We start from the raw sequence: 16804 nt of genomic DNA, 5'->3' as shown, positions 1-16804 counted from the left end.
ACTACGAATCCGCTGCTCCTGGAGGCTATTTTTTCCCTTTTGTTGCCCTTGTTGTTTATCATTGTTGTTGTTAATATTATTGTTGTTGTTATTGCTGTCGTTGTTGGATAGGACAGAGAGAAATGGAGAGAAGAGGGGAAGACAGAGAGGGGGAGAGAAAGATAGACACCTGCAGACCTGCTTCACCGCTTGTAAAGCAAACCCCCCCCCCCCTGCAGGTGGGGAGCCAGGGCCTCAAACCAGGATCCTTATGCCGAATGGTGCACTTTGTGCCATGTGTGCTTAACCCACTGTGCTACCGCCCGGCCCTCTTAGTGAGTCTTTCTAGCCAAGAAGACAGGCCCCTTTCTGGAAGGGGGTAAATAACTGTCTGCAGGCCAGCCAGGGCACACCAGGCGGGAGCCGCCACAAGACATAAACAGCGTGTATGTGTCACAAGCCGCCGGTCACCAGTGAAGAAACATTGTCAAGTCCTTCCCAGAAAACCAGTTGTCAGGATTCTAGAAATGGGGGGGGGGGGGGCAGATCACACCGTGAGGGGATGATAGTGTCCAGCACTCGAGGCACAGAGACAGCCTGACATCATTCTTGTCCCTTCCTCTGGCCTCCAGTGCTTCCTGCTGACCAGCCCCTGTCCCTACCACCAGGACCCAGAGCTGCTGGGAACCAGAGCTGTGATCCTTGAAGCCCACTCTGGGGACAGAGAAGGCTGGAGAATAGGAGGGACTGGACCTAGAGAAGCAACGAGAAGGTGTCAGGCACTCAGGTCCCAGAGGCAGCTGCTTATAGATAAATAGAACAGCCTGGACCCAGAAGCTATCGACAGTGAAGTCTAAACAGGCTGTTGCCAGGCAGGAGAGCATTCCTGGGGTCAAAGCCAGCTAGAAACATCGGCCGTCCATGGCACTGAGCTGAGACCGGTCTTCAGGCCTGTGGCTGACTACCTTCACGCAGAGTAGGATGTGACCCACCCAAACAGGCTGTACAGGAAGGCATCTGGGCCTCCTGGGACTGACCAGAGAGGTGTTTGCACAGAGGGTTTTCAGGAAAGAGGACGCCAGAGGGCCCGGCGTGGGGCTGAATGAGGTGTGTCAACAGGTTTCTCTGTGGCAACAAAGCTGTTTGTAAGGACTGTGCAGTCTGAGCCCTGAGACATGGGTCCCTCCTCACAGGCAGAAATTCCGTGCATCAGGTGGGCTAGAACCTGGCACCTGTCTGCAGAAGGACACCTTCCAGACTGTCCACAGAAAGCACAGACTTGAAGTCGGGTGGTAGCGCAACGGGTTAAGCGCAGGTGGCGCAAAGCGCGAGGACCAGGATAAGGATCCCCGTTTAAACCCCCGGCTCCCCTGTAGGGGAGTCACTTCACAGGTGGTGAAGCAGGTCTGCAGGTGTCTGTCTTTCTCTCCCCCTCTCTGTCTTCTCCTCCTCTATCCATGTCTCTCTGTCCTATCCAATGACATCAATAACAACAACAACAATAAAACAATAAGGGCAACAAAAGGGAATAAATAATTTTTTTTAAAAAAGGGAAAGAAAAAGAAAACACACTTTGCTCACATCCACAGCCCGTCCCTTGCTGGGGGCTCTGGCTGGACAATTCAACCTCCTTAAACATCAGTTTTCCTCAGCTGTAACAAATGCTTCAGTGCAAGGCCCAAGGCCTACTTAACCGTTGTCATCACTATTCAGACTTAGTGACTGAGAACACTGAAATGAGCAAGTATTAAATCAATAAATTAAAAAAAAAATCAGACTGGGGAAGGGAACTTCTGACCTGGATGAAAATGTGACAAGAAAAGTTAAAGAAACGCAGTGTAAAGTAGGTTCCAATTACAGTGTCCAGAGACCCAGGTTCAAGCCCCTGGTTCACACCTGCAGGGGGGCTAGTGCCTGCACAATGAATCCACTGCTCCTACAGGCCATTTTCCCCATTTTGTCACCCTTGTTGTTATTGTTATTATAACTGTTGTTGTTGGATAGAACAGAAAGAAATCAAGAGAGGAGGGGAAGACAGAGAGGGGGAGAGAAAGACAGACACCTGCAGACCTGCTTCACCACCTGTGAAGCGACTCCCCTGCAGGTGGGGAGCTGGGGACTCGAACCAGGATCCTTATGCCGGTCCTTGCACTTCACACCACGTGGGCTTAACCCGCTGAGCTACAGCCCAGTCTCCTCAGGTGTCTCTTTTTCTCTCCCTTTCTATCTCCCTCTTCTTTCTCAGTTCCTCTCTGTCTCTGTCCAAAATAAATAAACAAATATATATATACATATATATATATATATATTTTTTTTTTAATCCAGGGTCAGGATTGAGAGGGTTTACATACAAGACCTGCTAGTGGTCTAACACTGCAGAATAACCGCTTCGTGCGACTCTTGGGAGCTTCAGATAAAATAGGGAGAGTTGCTCTAATGTCGAGTGTCACAAAGTTTCATTATGTGTCTTCCCCAGGCTAGGCATTCAGGTCCCTGCTCTGCCCTCCCAAGGCCGGTGGCCTCCAGCAAGTCATTTAATCACTGAAAAGCCAGCGTCTCATCATGTGAGAAACATTTCAGGATGCCAGAGAGCCACAGAAAAGGGCTGGGAGGGGGGTCGGGCGGTGGCGCAGCAGGTTAAGCGCACATGGCGCAAGGCACAGGGACCAGCGTAAGGATCCCGGTTCTAGCCCCCCCCCCCGGCTCCCCACCTGCAGGGGAGTCGCTTCATGGACAGTGAAGCACGTCTGCAGGTGTCTGTCTTTCTCTCCCCCCTCTCTGTCTTCCCCTCCTCTCTCCATTTCTCTCTGTCCTATCTGGCAACGAACAACATCAACAATGGCAATAATGATAACCACAGCGAGGCTACAACAACAAGGGCAACAAAAGGGGGAAAAGAAATGGCCTCCAGGAGCGGTGGATTCATGGTGCAGGCACCGATAACCCTGGAGGAAAAAAAAAAGAGAAAAAGAAAAGGGATAGGAATGGGAGAGTTTTACAAAGCCCCCCCCCCAAGGTGGCCAAGAGAAAGGCCTCCGACAAACAGAACACCAGGAAGCCGCGTCCAGTCTCGGTGGCCAGCAGTAACCTGAGCTGTCTGCACAGTCAGCAGTGACCCAGATGTGTCTCGCACACACAGAGGCAAAGTCGTGTTGTCACCTGAAGCCTCCCAGGACCAGCAGCAAGGTTGGCCAGTGGCTTCTGAGACCAGAGGACACGGGGCAGCCCTGCCCGCCCTTGGGTGGGGTCTGCCCACAAACCCGGAGCCAAAGCTTGGGCGTTTGGTGCCAGGAAAGCAGCATGGGGCACAGCAGGCTGGGATAGCTACCATGGACTGGGATCTGGGAGTGTGTGTGTGTGTGTGTGTGTGTGTGTGTGTGTGTGTGAGAGAGAGAGAGAGAGAGAGAGAGAGAGAGCATGCATCACTCTGGCACCTGCAGTTTTCAGGGATGGAATTTGATGCCTTCATACCGTTTGGTCCAGTGCTGTATCCATTGATCCACCTTGGGGACTGCCCTTTAAAATGTCTGCCTGATGAGCAAGGACCCGGGTTCAAGCCCCTGGTCCCCACCTGCAAACTTCACAAGTGGTGAAGCAGGGCTTCAGGTGTCTCTCTGTCTCTTTCCCTCTCTATTTCCCTCTTATTCTCTATTTCTGGCTGTGTCTGTCCAATAAATAAAGATAATTTTAAAAATTAAGGGGTCAGGCGGTAGCGCAGCGGGTTAAGCGCACATGGTGCAAAGCGCAAGGACTGGCATTAAGATCCTGATTCGAGCCCCCGGATCCCCACCTGCAGGAGGGTCGCTTCACAGGCAGTGAAGCAGGTCTGCAGGTGTCTGTCTTTCTCTCCTCCTCTCTGTCTTCCCCTCCTCTCTCCATTTCTCTCTATCCTACCCAACAATGAACTATATCAACAACAACAATAATAACCACAACAAGGCTACAACAACAAGGGCAACAAAAGGGGGGAAAATGGCCTCCAGGAGCAGTGGATTCATGATGTAGGCACTGAGCCCCAGCAATCACCCTGGAGGCAAAAAATGGGCAAAAAAGATAGATCAGATAGATTTAGATATATAGTCAACCTATATCTTTGATCTTGGGAGAACTACTGGATGGAGATGATGGGAACACAGAGTTCTGATGGGAACAGTGTGGCATTACAGCTCTGTTATCTTATAACTTTGTAAATTACTAATAAAAATAATTTTTAGAAAAAGGAATTAATTGGGGCCAGCTGGTGATATACCTGGCTGAACACAAATGTTACAATGTAAGGACCCAGGTTCAAATTCCCGGTTCCCGCCTGCAAAGGCAAAGCTTTGTGAGTGGTGAAGCAGGGCTGCAGTTGTCTCTGTCTCTTTCCCTCTCTACCTCCCCCTGCCCCTCTTAGTTTCTCTGTGTCTCTAACAAAACACAACAAAAAAGAGAGAGAGAGTAAGTGGACAATTAACAGGCAGGCTCTTTTTTTTTTTTCCTGACCATCTTAATTAGCTCTCTGTCTTTTTAAAGAATTTTTTTAAAAATTCATTTGTTTATTGCATAGAGACAGTCAGAAATTGAGAGGAGAAAGGGAAGATGGAGATGGAGAGAGAGAGAGAGACACCTGCAGCCCTGCTTCACCACTCGTGAAGCTTTCCCCCTGCAGGAGGGGACCAGGGGCTTGAACCTGGGTCCTTGTGCATTATAATGTGAGCGCTTAACCAGGGACGCATTGGATCGACCTTCTCGTGGTGCATCCCGTGAGTACCCATTTATTGGGGAAACTGATGATCCTTCCTAGCCGACTGAATCCACATGGATCCCAGTCACTTTCAAAGCCAGCAACAAGCAGACATCAGGCTCAACCTGACGCTGTTGACTGGCTACGGAAGAAGGGCAAACGCTAGAAGAAGAAGAAGTGTGCCACCGCCCAGCCCCCGTCCACTTACTCTCTCTAGGCCTCATTATCCTTAGGTAGCCACCAAAGTGGAAGGAATCAAACCAACTTCAGTCACACTCTCCCTCTCCCAGAAAAGGCCTTTATTTGAGGCACCAGGGCTGCAGACTAGAGACACAGAGCCCCTCAGCCAAGGACCCACAGGGCCCAGGAGCACAGAGAAGGGCAAGGGCACTAGCTCAGGTCTGTCCTGCCACTCAGGCTTCCATCTTGGGACCCCCGTTCCTGCAGGGCTGAACAGATTAGGCAGAAGCTGGGGGTGGGTCTCCGTCCTGGGTGGCACCCTCTTAACAGACCTGCCCAGCAGTGGCTGCAAGTCCAGCCACAAACATCAGCCTGACTGCCTGCTTTCCAGACAGGCAGGGAACATGCGTGTCCCTCCCTCACCCTCAGAGCAGCCCCTTCCCTGCAAACCCTCAAGTGCCAGGTGTCTCTCCTCACACCTCACACTTCTGCTTCACATGTCAGAGGGGGACACAGGCCAAGCATGACAGACAGGCCAGGAGGACTCGAGTCTTCCCAAGAGTGAGCCTGGGAGCTGGGTGGTGTCGCAGCAGGTTAAGCACACGTGGCAGAAAGCGTATGGACCGGCATAAGGATCCCAGTTCGAGCCCCCGGCTCCCCACCTACAGGGGAGTCGCTTCACAGGTGGTGAAGCAGGTCTGCAGGTGTCTGTCTTTCTCTCGCCCTCTCTGTCTTCCCCTCCTCTCTCCATTTCTCTCTGTCCTATCCAACAACAAAGACAGACAACAATAATAACTACAACAATGACGATAAACAAGGACAACAAAAGGGAAAAATAAATAAAAGTTTAAAATAAAAAAAAGAGTGAACCTGCCCATTCATCCCACTCCCTGCTCCCCTCAGACCACCCTCAGCCCTTTCTCTTCCTGCCCCCAGGATGCCCTGGGATCCAGCAGGGCTAGATGTAGGTCCCAGGTGCTGAGACAACCCCAAACAGAACCCTCTGTGTGTCTTGTGGGGGTCTGAACACCAGAAGTCACAGGGCAACTAGAAAAATGGACACCCCGACCTGAGTTTTGACCCATAGTTAGTTTTGTTGTTTTATTTATCTGTTTGCTTTTATCTCTAGGGCTATTTCTGGGGCTCGGTGTCAACACTACAAATTCACTGCTCCTGGAGGCCGTTTTTTCCTTTTATTGAGTAGGGCAGAGAGAAATTGAGAGAAGAGGGGAGGGAGGGAAAGGAGAGAGAGAGAGAGGCCTGCAGACCTACTTCACAGCTTGTGAAGTGACACCCCTGCAGGTGGGAAGGGGGGCTGAAACCGGGATCCTTGTGCGGGTCCTGTAACCTGGTACACTACTGCCTGGCCCCCTGTTGTTGGTTCTTTTAATAATTTTTTTCTTATTATTTTAAAAAATTTTTTATATTTATTTATTTATTCCCTTTTGTTGCCCTTGTTGTTTTATTGTTGTAGTTATTATAAATGTCATTGTTGTTGGATAGGACAGAGAGAAATGGAGAGAGGAGGGGAAGACAGAGAGGGGGAGAGAAAGACAGACACCTGCAGACCTGCTCCACCGCCTGTGAAGCGACTCCCCTGCAGGTGGGGAGCCGGGGGCTCAAACCGGGATCCTTTCGCTGGTCCTTGCGTTTGGCACCACCTGCGCTTAAGCAGCTGCGCTACCACCCGACTCCCTTTTCTTATTTTTTTAATATTTATTTTTGGATAGAAGCAGAGAGGACAAGGAGAGACACGTATAGTACTGCTTCACTGCTTGTGAGGCTTCCTGACCCGTATTTATCTGAACCAGAATCTCAGAATCAAGACGTTCTGCAGGTGCTCTTGCATTATTTCCTTGTTTATATCTTCCTTTTCTTTTCTTTTCTTTTCTTCTCTTACCTTTTTTTTTTTTTTTGCCTCCAGCATTATCGCTGGGGCTGGGTGCCTACACTACAAATCCTCTGCTCCTGGAGGCCATTTTTCCCATTTTGTTGCCCTTGTTGTTGTTATTGTTGCTATTGATAAGACAGAGAGAAAAGGAGAGAGATGGAGAAGACAGAGAGAGAGAGAGAAAGACAGACACCTGCAGACCTGCTTCACCGCTTATGAAGTGACCCCCCCTGCAGGTGGGGAGCCAGGGGCTCGAACCGGGATCCTTGAGGGGGTTCCTTTTGCTTCGTGCCATGTGCGCTTAACCCGTTGTGCTACCTCCCAGCCCCCACACTTGCATTATTTCTATGGCGTGTTTTGTGGTTACTGACATTATGTCTAGGCGATGACCTCCGCTATTATTTCCTGCAAGCTCAATGAGGCTTATTCCAGCTCATTGTTTGTCAGCGGTTAACAAGCAAAGCAGAAGCCCACTGTGGCTTTCTGCCATCTTCAGCCAAAGAGAAGCATGCATCTGTCATTCCTACCTGGGCAGACTTCTGCCCGGCAAGAGCAAAGCTAATCACCACCGGTTGTTTATCCAAGGTGGCTTACGTCGGTTCCTCTTGAACCTCTACACCTTGCTGTATTCACAGGGGACTGCTGGCTGCTGGCCGCCATCGCCTCCCTCACCCTCAATGAGGAGGTCCTGGCCCGAGTCGTGCCCCCTGACCAGAGCTTCCAGGAGAACTACGCAGGCATCTTCCACTTCCAGGTAACTTCAGGGCTCAGGGTGGAAGGTGGCGTCGCCCCTCAGCCCTGGGAGCTGGAGATTCCTTGGACCACTGCTCTGTTAGGTGATGGAGAGGTGGCTGTGGGGTGGCAGTGACGGTCACGTGGGAGCTGTGAGCAGGAGGTAGGGCAGAGAGCTCAGAAAGAAATTCCCAAAATTAAAAAGTGTATATTATTGGGAATCAGGCGGTAGCGCAGCGGGTTAAGCGCACATGGCAAGGACTGGCTTAAGGATCCCGGTTTGAGCCCCCAGCTCCCCACCTGCAGGGGAGTCGCTTCACAGGCGGTGAAGCAGGTCTGCAGGTGTCTGTCTTTCTCTCCCCCTCTGTCTTCCCCTCCTCACTCCATTTCTCTCTATCCTATCCAACAACGACGACTTCAACAACAACAATAACTACAACAATAAAACAACAAGGGCAACAAAAAGGGAAAAGAATAAATACATATTTTTAAAAGTGTATATATATTTGTGGGGTCTGAGGTAAAATGTTAAGGCAGCCCCAACTGGACCCCCTTGCCCTGCCGGCAGTGGAGAAACAACGTGGTTTTAAAATCATGATGTGAGGCCAGAGAGACAGCTCACTGGGTAGAGTGCAGGCCTTGCCATGCGTGAGGCCCGTGTGTACATGTGTGACGGGGACTTGGGAGCACATGTCAGGCTTGGCTCCGCCAGATCATAACAATCACTATAAGCACAGAACTCAGGACTGGGTGCTCAGAGAGGCAGACTTGGAGGGAAGGCGGAGGCCTCTCTTGGGTTTCTGGGTAGACACTGGTCTGCAGGGGGGCATTAGAGAGAGCCCTTCCAGGGATGGGGGAGCCCCATCACCTCAGCCCCCACCCAGCCCCCTGTCCCCCGCAGTTCTGGCAGTATGGCGAGTGGGTGGACGTGGTGGTAGACGACAGGCTGCCCACCAAGGACGGGGAGCTGCTGTTCGTGCACTCGGCCGAGGGTGGAGAGTTCTGGAGCGCCCTGCTGGAGAAGGCCTACGCCAAGTGAGTGACCACCGGTGGGGGGCTGTGGGGAGGGGTGCGGAGTCATGGGACAACAGACAGTGACAGCCATGCTGTCTTCAGCCGGATGTGCAGGAACCACCTGGGGCCTTAAGGTAGCGCCTCCCCGCCCCCAAGTCCTGCCATGCTTCTGCCAGTGAGGTGACTTGGGGGTCCTGCAAGGGGAGATCATCATCTCCTCCCCCTTCTCCTCTTTCCCCCTCATCCTTTTCCTCCCCCTCCTCCTTCCTCTCTTCCGGGCTCTTGTGGGGAGAGGGGCTCTCTCAGGTACAGGCCTTCTGACATGCCTGCTCTGTCGACCGCCAGAAACGGGTGCCAAGGATATACCTCGAGGCAGCAGGGGAAAATACTGCGGGACTCTCTCTGTGTCCGTGGCTAGTAACGCCACAAGAGATAACCAGGGGTCTGTGTCAGAGAACAGTCCGTTTATTGAACAGCAAAGCAGGGCTTTTAAGGGGTGGCAGGGGGAAGTAAACTGTCTACACCATATATGGTCAGGGAGGCAAGGGGTCGGAGGAGGGCCAGCGTTTTCCCAGTAACTGTCAAGCAAGGGGTTTAATCGGCTGAAGGAACATGGAAATAGGGTTATCAATAACCAGCAGACCAAGAGGGGTCCTGAGGGCAGAGAGAAGATGGATCAGGTATGATTAAAGGAATGGGGGAGGTAGGGAAGTAGGGAGAGGACTTTAGTTACTGTTTGACAGAGTAGAACAATGATATATGGATTACATATGATCAAAGGAGATGAACTTTCGGTGACCTCTGAGTACACCTGGTTTAGGAACAAGAAGGGGACTGCTGTGTCAGGGAGTGCAGGGTCCTTGTGAGGCAGGGAGACAAATAGGGGGACAGATCCTGGGGGTCATGTTCCTTCTTGCTCAACCTCTGGTAGAGAGAGACTAATAGGATGGTCGTGCCCCCAAGCACCCATCTTTCAATGGGGGGTCCCGCTAAGCTCAACCACATCCTCACAACTCCCTACACCTCTCCTTCTCTTCCTCTTCCTCCCCCTCCATCCCCTTCTCCTCTTTCTCTTCTTTAGTGGGGAGGTTTGAACCAGATGGCCTTGTAGGTTCTTCAGTTCTAAGGGCCAAGAGAGGCCTCTTTCTTCTCTTTCTCCCTTTCTTTCTTTCTTTCTCTCTTTCTTTCTTTCTTTCTTTCTTTCTTTTTTAATGAGTTTTACTGATTTATTTATGGGAGAGAGAAAGAGGAGCGAGGAGAACCAGAGCATCACTCTGGAACATACGATGTCAGGGACTGAGCTGAAGAGTCGCGCTGGGGAGCCCAACGCTCTGCCCACTGCACCACCTCCCAGGTTGCCCCTATTTATTTAGTTATTTTTACAACCTGTTTTTTAAATGATTTATTTTATTTTAATGAGTGCCCCTTAAAAATAAAAACGTTTTTTTTGTCATGACTAGTGTTTCTCTGCTCCGAGCCAACTGTTTCAGATAGAAAGAGAGAGACAGAGACTGAGAGAGGAATAAAAACACTTAACCTTCCACCAGTGTAGTGGGGCCCAGGTTCCAGCCCCAGCTGCACACCGCCCAGGTGACCTGTCTTGTCTGCTCCTCATTTTTCAAAAGATCTGTTTGCTTTTATGAAGGGGGACAGGCGGTGGTACACCTGGCTGAGTGCACACATTACAGTGCACAAGGACCCGGGTTCAAGTCCCTGGTCCCCACCTTCAGGGGGGGAAGCTTCACGAGTGGTGAAGCAGGGCTGCAGATATATCTCTTGTCTTCTCCCTCTCTGTCTCTCCTGCCTCTGTCTCTCAATTTCTCTCTGTCTCTGTCCAATAATAAATAAATTTGGGGGAGAGAGAGAGAGAGAGGGAATGAGGTCTGGGCATTTCTCAGCTGTGTTTTAGGGTGGTGCCAGGGATTGAACCTGGAACCTCTGGGGCTTCAGGAATGCAAGTCCTGCACCCTGCTGCTGAGCTAGCCCCTCAGCCCCTGGAGGTGGATGGTCTAAATGCTTCTCAACATATCAGGGAAGTGGTCCTGGGAAGATGCCAAGCTGCCTCATGGACACCCAGATTTGGAGGCCAAGCCAAGGAGAATCTGGGGTCCCTGGATCACCCTGAGGGGGAGGCACCCCGTGGGGTGGCCCTGAGAGGTAGCAGCACCCACCCTGCCCCCTCCCTCCAGGGTCAACGGATGCTATGAAGCGCTGTCTGGGGGGGCCACCACTGAAGGCTTTGAGGACTTCACCGGAGGCATCGCCGAGTGGTACGAGCTGAGGAAGGCCCCGCCCAACCTATTCAAGATCATCCAGAAGGCTCTGCAGAAGGGCTCTCTCCTCGGCTGCTCCATCGATGTGAGCCCCCCGCCCACCCCTGCATCACCCAGCACCCAGGGGCACCCAGCCATGATGGGGGAGGGGTGACAAGTGGGGGGCAAAGGGCCTCCAACCCCACCCTCCACCTCCTGGCTCCCTGGAGCCCCCGCCGTCAGCCCATCCCCAGGAAAGAACCGTCCAGAAATCCCTTCCCACTGCAGGGCCTCACTTTTCTCTGTCTGTGATGAATGGTCCTGTGGGAAGATTCCAGAAGGCACGGAGGGAGCCAGTTCCTCATGCTAGCTTTGCATAAGGAGGGAAGGAAAGAGGAGAGAGGGGTAGATGGAGGAAAGGAGGGAGGAAAAGAGACAGAGAGGGAGGGAGGAAGGGGAGGAGGGAAGAAGAGGGGGATAGAGAGAGGGAGAAAGAGAGAAAGGAAGGGAAGGGCAGAGTAGAAGAAGGAAAGAGGGAGGGAAAGAGGGATAGAGGGAGAGGAGGGATGTGATGTCTGTCCCAGGGCCTGCAGGCAGAGCCTGTGTCTCCCCCACACACACCTCCGAGACTGGGTCCCATGGAATAGAGACGAGAGGTGCTGACTGGGTCCCACGGAATAGAGGCGAGAGGTACTGACTGAGTCCCACGGAGTAGAGGCGAGAGGTACTGACTGGGTCCCATGGAGCAGAGGCGAGAGGTACTGACTGGGTCCCACAGAGTAGAGACGAGAGGTACTGACTGGGTCCCATGGAGCAGAGGCGAGAGGTACTGACTGGGTCCCATGGAGCAGAGGCGAGAGGTACTGACTGGGTCCCATGGAGCAGAGGCGAGAGGTACTGACTGGGTCCCATGGAGTAGAGACGAGAGGTGCTGACTGGGTCCCATGGAGCAGAGGCGAGAGGTGCTGACTTCAGGCTAAAGTCCGTGCCTAGCTACGGTCTGGCAGCCTTCTTCCAGATGCCAGGACAGACAGACAGACAGACAGGTGGAGTCCCCAGGGGTACTGGGGAGTTTTCCGCCAGGCAGAAGCAGGTGCTAGCTATAAACTGCAGCACTGGCCAGGCGGCCACTCTGTGAGGCGCCCACGGGTGCTCTGGTCCAGGCCCTGGGCACCAGGACAGTGGCCTCAATTGCTTCTCCTCTTCCCAGATCACCAGCGCAGCCGACTCCGAGGCCGTCACCTTCCAGAAGCTGGTGAAGGGACACGCGTATTCGGTCACTGGCGCTGAGGAGGTAGGGCCTGCAGGGTGGGCAGGGGCCTCTCGGCTCAGCTCACTCATTTCTGTCAGGGACTGTCCAGGGTGGGGCCGGTGGTCCATGGGCCTCCCCTTCCTCAAATCCAGGGCTATCCCTGTTGCGTGCTGCCCCCTGGTGGCCAGCAAGCCCCATGCCTGCCTTGAGCTTTGGTCACAGGCCACACCAGTGCTTCCTCTCCCTTCCCATCAGCCCAGGGGCCTCAGACTCTTCAGAGCACTGGCCTGAGATCCCAGAAGCTGCAGGGTTCTCATCTTCACGAAAGATTTCCTTTTGCTTCAATTGATTTATTTAGGTCTGGGGCAAATGGCATCATGGTTCTGTAAAAGGACTCTCAGGCCTGAGGCTCTAAAGTCCCAGGTTCAATCCCCAGCACTACCACCAGCCAGAGTTGAGCAGGGCTTCGGTAAATAAATAAATAAATAAATAAATAAATAAATAAATAAATAAATAAATAAAATAAAATTGATGAATTGGAGCAAAAGAGACAGAGCATCACTCTGGTATATACATTGCCAGGAATCGAACTTGGGACCACACGCTTGAGAGTCCAAACCTTATCCACCATCTTATGTCACCTCCCTGGCTGAACCAAGTTTTTTCCCCACAGTCTTTTGAGAGTAGTTTATAGGTATCATATCTCGCTGCAAAACATGCCAGCGTGTGTTCCCTTCAAATGAGGACCTTGGGACCAGGCGGTGGCGCATCTGGTTAAGTGTGCACACACTACAGTGCGCGAGGACCTGGCTTCGAGCCCCGGGTCCCCACCTGCGGGGGAAAAGCTTCACAAGAGTTGAAGGTGTCTCTCTGTCTCTCTCCCTGTCTCCCCCTTCCTTCTCAATTTCCTTGTCTCTATCCAATAATAAAAAAAATGAAATAAGATTTAAAAAGTAAAGATTAAAATAGAAACTTCAAAGGAAGACATTCTCCCACACACACCAATGCCACCCACACCCACACCCACACCCACACACATAAACATGTCATTCCAGGGCCCCGTCTGGGGTACGGCCCACAGGTGTGTGTCTTCAGCTGCCCAGCCACCAGTCCCATCCCCAGACTCCAGCCAGGGCCCAGCTGCTGCACCTGTCCACACAGTGATGGATGTGAAAGAACGTTACACACTCGCTGTCCTTGGCACAGGTGGCCAAGCTTGTCCTCAGACAAGTCCAGCTGGTCAAACTGAGGCCTCGTAGAGTGAGAGTCAGGGACAAGCCCATCCATGCCTTCAGCTCAGGACTCAGACTGAGCACCCCGGTTCCCCCAGAGCCAGGCCCAGGATGGCATCTGGGGCTCAGCCTTTGCCTCTCGCCTTCCCTTGGTGGCCCCCTTCATAACGTGGACTCGAAGTCCTCCCCCATTGCGTCTAGAGAGGCCCCGGGGTCTTCCAGGCCTGGTGTGAGCTCAGGGGTCCCTTCTCCCTGTGGCCCTCATCCAGGTGGAGAGCAGAGGAAGCCTGCAGAAACTGGTTCGCATCCGGAACCCCTGGGGAGAGGTGGAGTGGACAGGGAAGTGGAGTGACAGGTGAGTGGGGTACGCCCTGCCTCAGGGCCCAGGGAATGAAGACAAGTAAGAAGGTGCTGAGGAACCCCCAGTGCCCAGGCCACCCCCACCCAGTAGAAGCCCTGGGGCAGGGGACTCCCCGAGATCCCAGTAGTCAGGGTCTTCTGTTACCTTTCATGACCCCTGAGAGGGTGGGGCTCCCGCTTTCTTTCTTTCTTTCTTTCTTTCTTTTTTTGCCTCCAGGGTTATTGCCAGAGCTCAATGTCTGCACCATGAATCCACTGCTCCTGGAGGCCTTTTTTTTGTTGTTTTGTTACCCTGGTTGTTTTACCATTGTTGTGGTTATTATTATCATTGTTATTGATGTCATTGTTGTTGGATAGGACAGAGAGAAATGGTGAGAGGAGGAGAAGACAGAGAGGGAGAGAGAAAGACAGACACCTGCAGACCTGTTTCACTGCCTGTGAAGCGACTCCCCTGCAGGTGGGGAGCCGGGAGCTTGACCCGTGATCCTGAACGCTGGTCCTTACGCTTTGCACTACGTGCGCTTTACCCACTGCGCTACCGCTCGAACCCCGGGGCTCCCGCTTTCATGGCTCTGTGGTTTGTCCCTTCATTGGCTCAGGGTCAGCCTGCTGCTGGGCCTCCAGCAGAAAAACTACACGTCCCCCTGCCCCCAACATCTGTTCCCTCCTGATCATGGAGTGGACACCCCCAAGTCCAAGAGAGAAGCATTTATGGGAGTCCAGGGCTCCTCGTGGATCCCCACCTTCAGCTGTTAGGGCAGCAGTTCTGACCAGCTGCTCCCCTCAGCCCAGCACCACAATCTTGGCACCTCTCCCCCAGTCATGGGCACCTGAGGCCTCTGCTGTGCCACCCTCAGCACCCCCATCACACATCCAGCTGCCAGGCCCAGCAAGGTGTGGGTTCACCGTGCTACCCCCATACTGCCTCTGACCAGCCGGTTTGTTTTCTGGAGTCTTCCGGGAGACCTCACCCTCTCTCCACACCACCACCCCCAGCTCTGGCCACACATGCCAGTTGCCTCCCTAGGCTGGCCTGACCCTGACACCACCCTTTCCCTGGTCCCCAGCTGCCCAAACTGGAACACCATCGACCCGGACGAGAGGGAGAGGCTGACCCAGCGGCAGGAGGACGGGGAGTTCTGGTGAGGCCCTGCCCGTGGATGCCCCGAAGAGCCAGGGAGGCTGTGGGGCCACCATGCAGGTCCTGGCTCTGCTGTGACTCATCACCCACAACTGGAGATGCTGGGGGGCAGGGTGGGGGCTGACGGGCTAGGGGAGCATTCCAGCTGATGTGGTGACGCAGGGCTTCCGTGGTGGGGCAGTGAGCTGTGTGCGTGCATCCTATGTGACGATGTGGCCCCCCCAGTCTGTTTTATTGTTGTTATTTTTTGTTACATTATTAGTATTTTGTTATTATTGCATAGAGACAGAAATCGAAAGGGATGGGGAAGATAGACGGGAAGAGAGACAGAGCGACCCCTGCAGCCCTGCTTCACTGCTTGTGAAGATTCTCTGTGAGTGGGGACCAGGGGCTTGAACCTGGAACCTTGCACACTGTAATGTGTGTGCTCAACTGGATATACTACCACCCAGCACCCCTCCAGTCTTTTTTTTTTCTATTTATTAGTGAGCAAGCAAGTAGGCAAAAAAAGAAGCAGAGCATCACAGTGGCATAGGCGTTACCAGAAATGGAACTCTGGGTCTCATTCTTGCAAGTCCGGGGCTCTACCCACTGCCCCATCTCCCAGCTAGGCCACACTCCAAAAATTTTATAATAGTGTAGACCAGTGTTAAATTGTTGTTGATTTGTCATCACTGGGGTTTCAACACCACAGGTCTGTTTTTTTCAGAGAGAGAGAGACAGAGATAGAGAGAGTGAAAGAAATCCCAACACTGCAGCCCTTCAGTATGGTGGAGGCCGGGCTCGAACCCGGGACCCCATGTGGACCCCAACTGAACTGTTCTGCTGCCCACACGCCAATGCCGCCTCTGGAAAACAGTGGCCTTGCTCCCCTGGCCTGTGTGTGGCTCCTCATCCGGCCCAGGGATTTGGGGGGGGGGACCCCTGGGTGACCCAGCCGTCCCCTGCGCCCGCAGGATGTCTTTCAGCGACTTCCTGAGACACTACTCACGGCTGGAGATCTGCAACCTGACCCCCGACACGCTGACCAGCGACTCCTACAAGAAATGGAAGCTCACCAAGATGGACGGCAACTGGCGACGGGGCTCCACGGCGGGCGGCTGCAGGAACTTCCCCAGTGAGGCCCCCACAAACCCACCCACCCAGCCTTGGGCTCAGGCCGTCCCCCCGAAAGGGGTCCCGGGACTCACCAGCCCTCTCTGGTCACAGACACCTTCTGGATGAACCCCCAGTACCTGATCAAGCTGGAGGAGGAGGACGAGGACCAGGAGGACGGGGAGAGCGGCTGCACCTTCCTGGTGGGCCTCCTTCAGAAGCACCGGCGGCGGCAGCGGCGTATGGGCGAGGACATGCACACCATCGGCTTCGGCATCTACGAGGTGAGCGGGAGGAAATGGCAGAGGGGGCTGCACACGGGGCCTGGACGGGGGCCTTGGACACTGGGGGCCTAGGCTGGGGGGCCTGGGATGGGGGTGTATGGAGGAGAGTCCTGGACATGGGAGCCCTAGATGAAGGGGGGCCTGGATGGGTCCTGGGTGGCGGGGTCTGGACGTGGGGGTTCTAGACAAGGGAGTCTGGGAGGGGGGTCTGGACACGGAGCCTGGTGGTAGGGTGCCTGGACAGAGGGCCTGGATGGGGGACTTGGATAGGGAGTCTGGTGGAGAGGAGGAATGCCTGGTTGGGGGCCTGAACATGGGGGCCTGGGTGGGGTCCCTGGACACAGGGGGGGCTAGGCTAGGGGCTCTGGACACAGGGCGACTAAGCCAGGGTCCTGGGATGGGGTTGCAAGGATGAGGAGCCCAGACACGAAACTTCCAGATGAAGGGAGGCCTGGATGGGACACCCAGACAGGGGAGGGGCCTGAGTGGGGAGGTCTAGACATGGGGGGCCTAGACAAGGGAGTCTGGGTGGGGGGTCTGGACAGGGGGCCTGGACAGGAGGGCTAGATGCTGGGGAGCCTGGACAGGGGGCCTAGACAGGGGGGAGGCAGCAGGCCGGAACAGCTTCCTGGGAATCCTACCCTTTCCAGTGGCCTCCTTGTCCTGCTC

General features: G+C 53.7%; 1 protein-coding gene across 1 annotated transcript in view; it reads left to right on the top strand.

Annotated features, from left to right (window-relative positions):
• The window catches only part of CAPN2 (calpain 2), a 55003-nt gene that overhangs the window by 23592 nt on the left and 14607 nt on the right, over positions 1 to 16804 (top strand). The window contains exons 3-10 of the mRNA XM_007530171.3: positions 7409 to 7527; positions 8407 to 8540; positions 10709 to 10877; positions 11982 to 12065; positions 13525 to 13610; positions 14683 to 14757; positions 15713 to 15873; positions 15966 to 16135. Of these exons, the coding sequence (XP_007530233.1) occupies positions 7409 to 7527; positions 8407 to 8540; positions 10709 to 10877; positions 11982 to 12065; positions 13525 to 13610; positions 14683 to 14757; positions 15713 to 15873; positions 15966 to 16135 (998 nt within the window). The remainder of the gene's footprint in view (positions 1 to 7408; positions 7528 to 8406; positions 8541 to 10708; positions 10878 to 11981; positions 12066 to 13524; positions 13611 to 14682; positions 14758 to 15712; positions 15874 to 15965; positions 16136 to 16804) is intronic.

The sequence above is a fragment of the Erinaceus europaeus genome, chromosome 6, assembly GCF_950295315.1.
Source record: "Erinaceus europaeus chromosome 6, mEriEur2.1, whole genome shotgun sequence".
Lineage (NCBI taxonomy): Eukaryota > Metazoa > Chordata > Mammalia > Eulipotyphla > Erinaceidae > Erinaceus > Erinaceus europaeus.
This window is presented reverse-complemented; position numbering and strand designations above follow the sequence as displayed.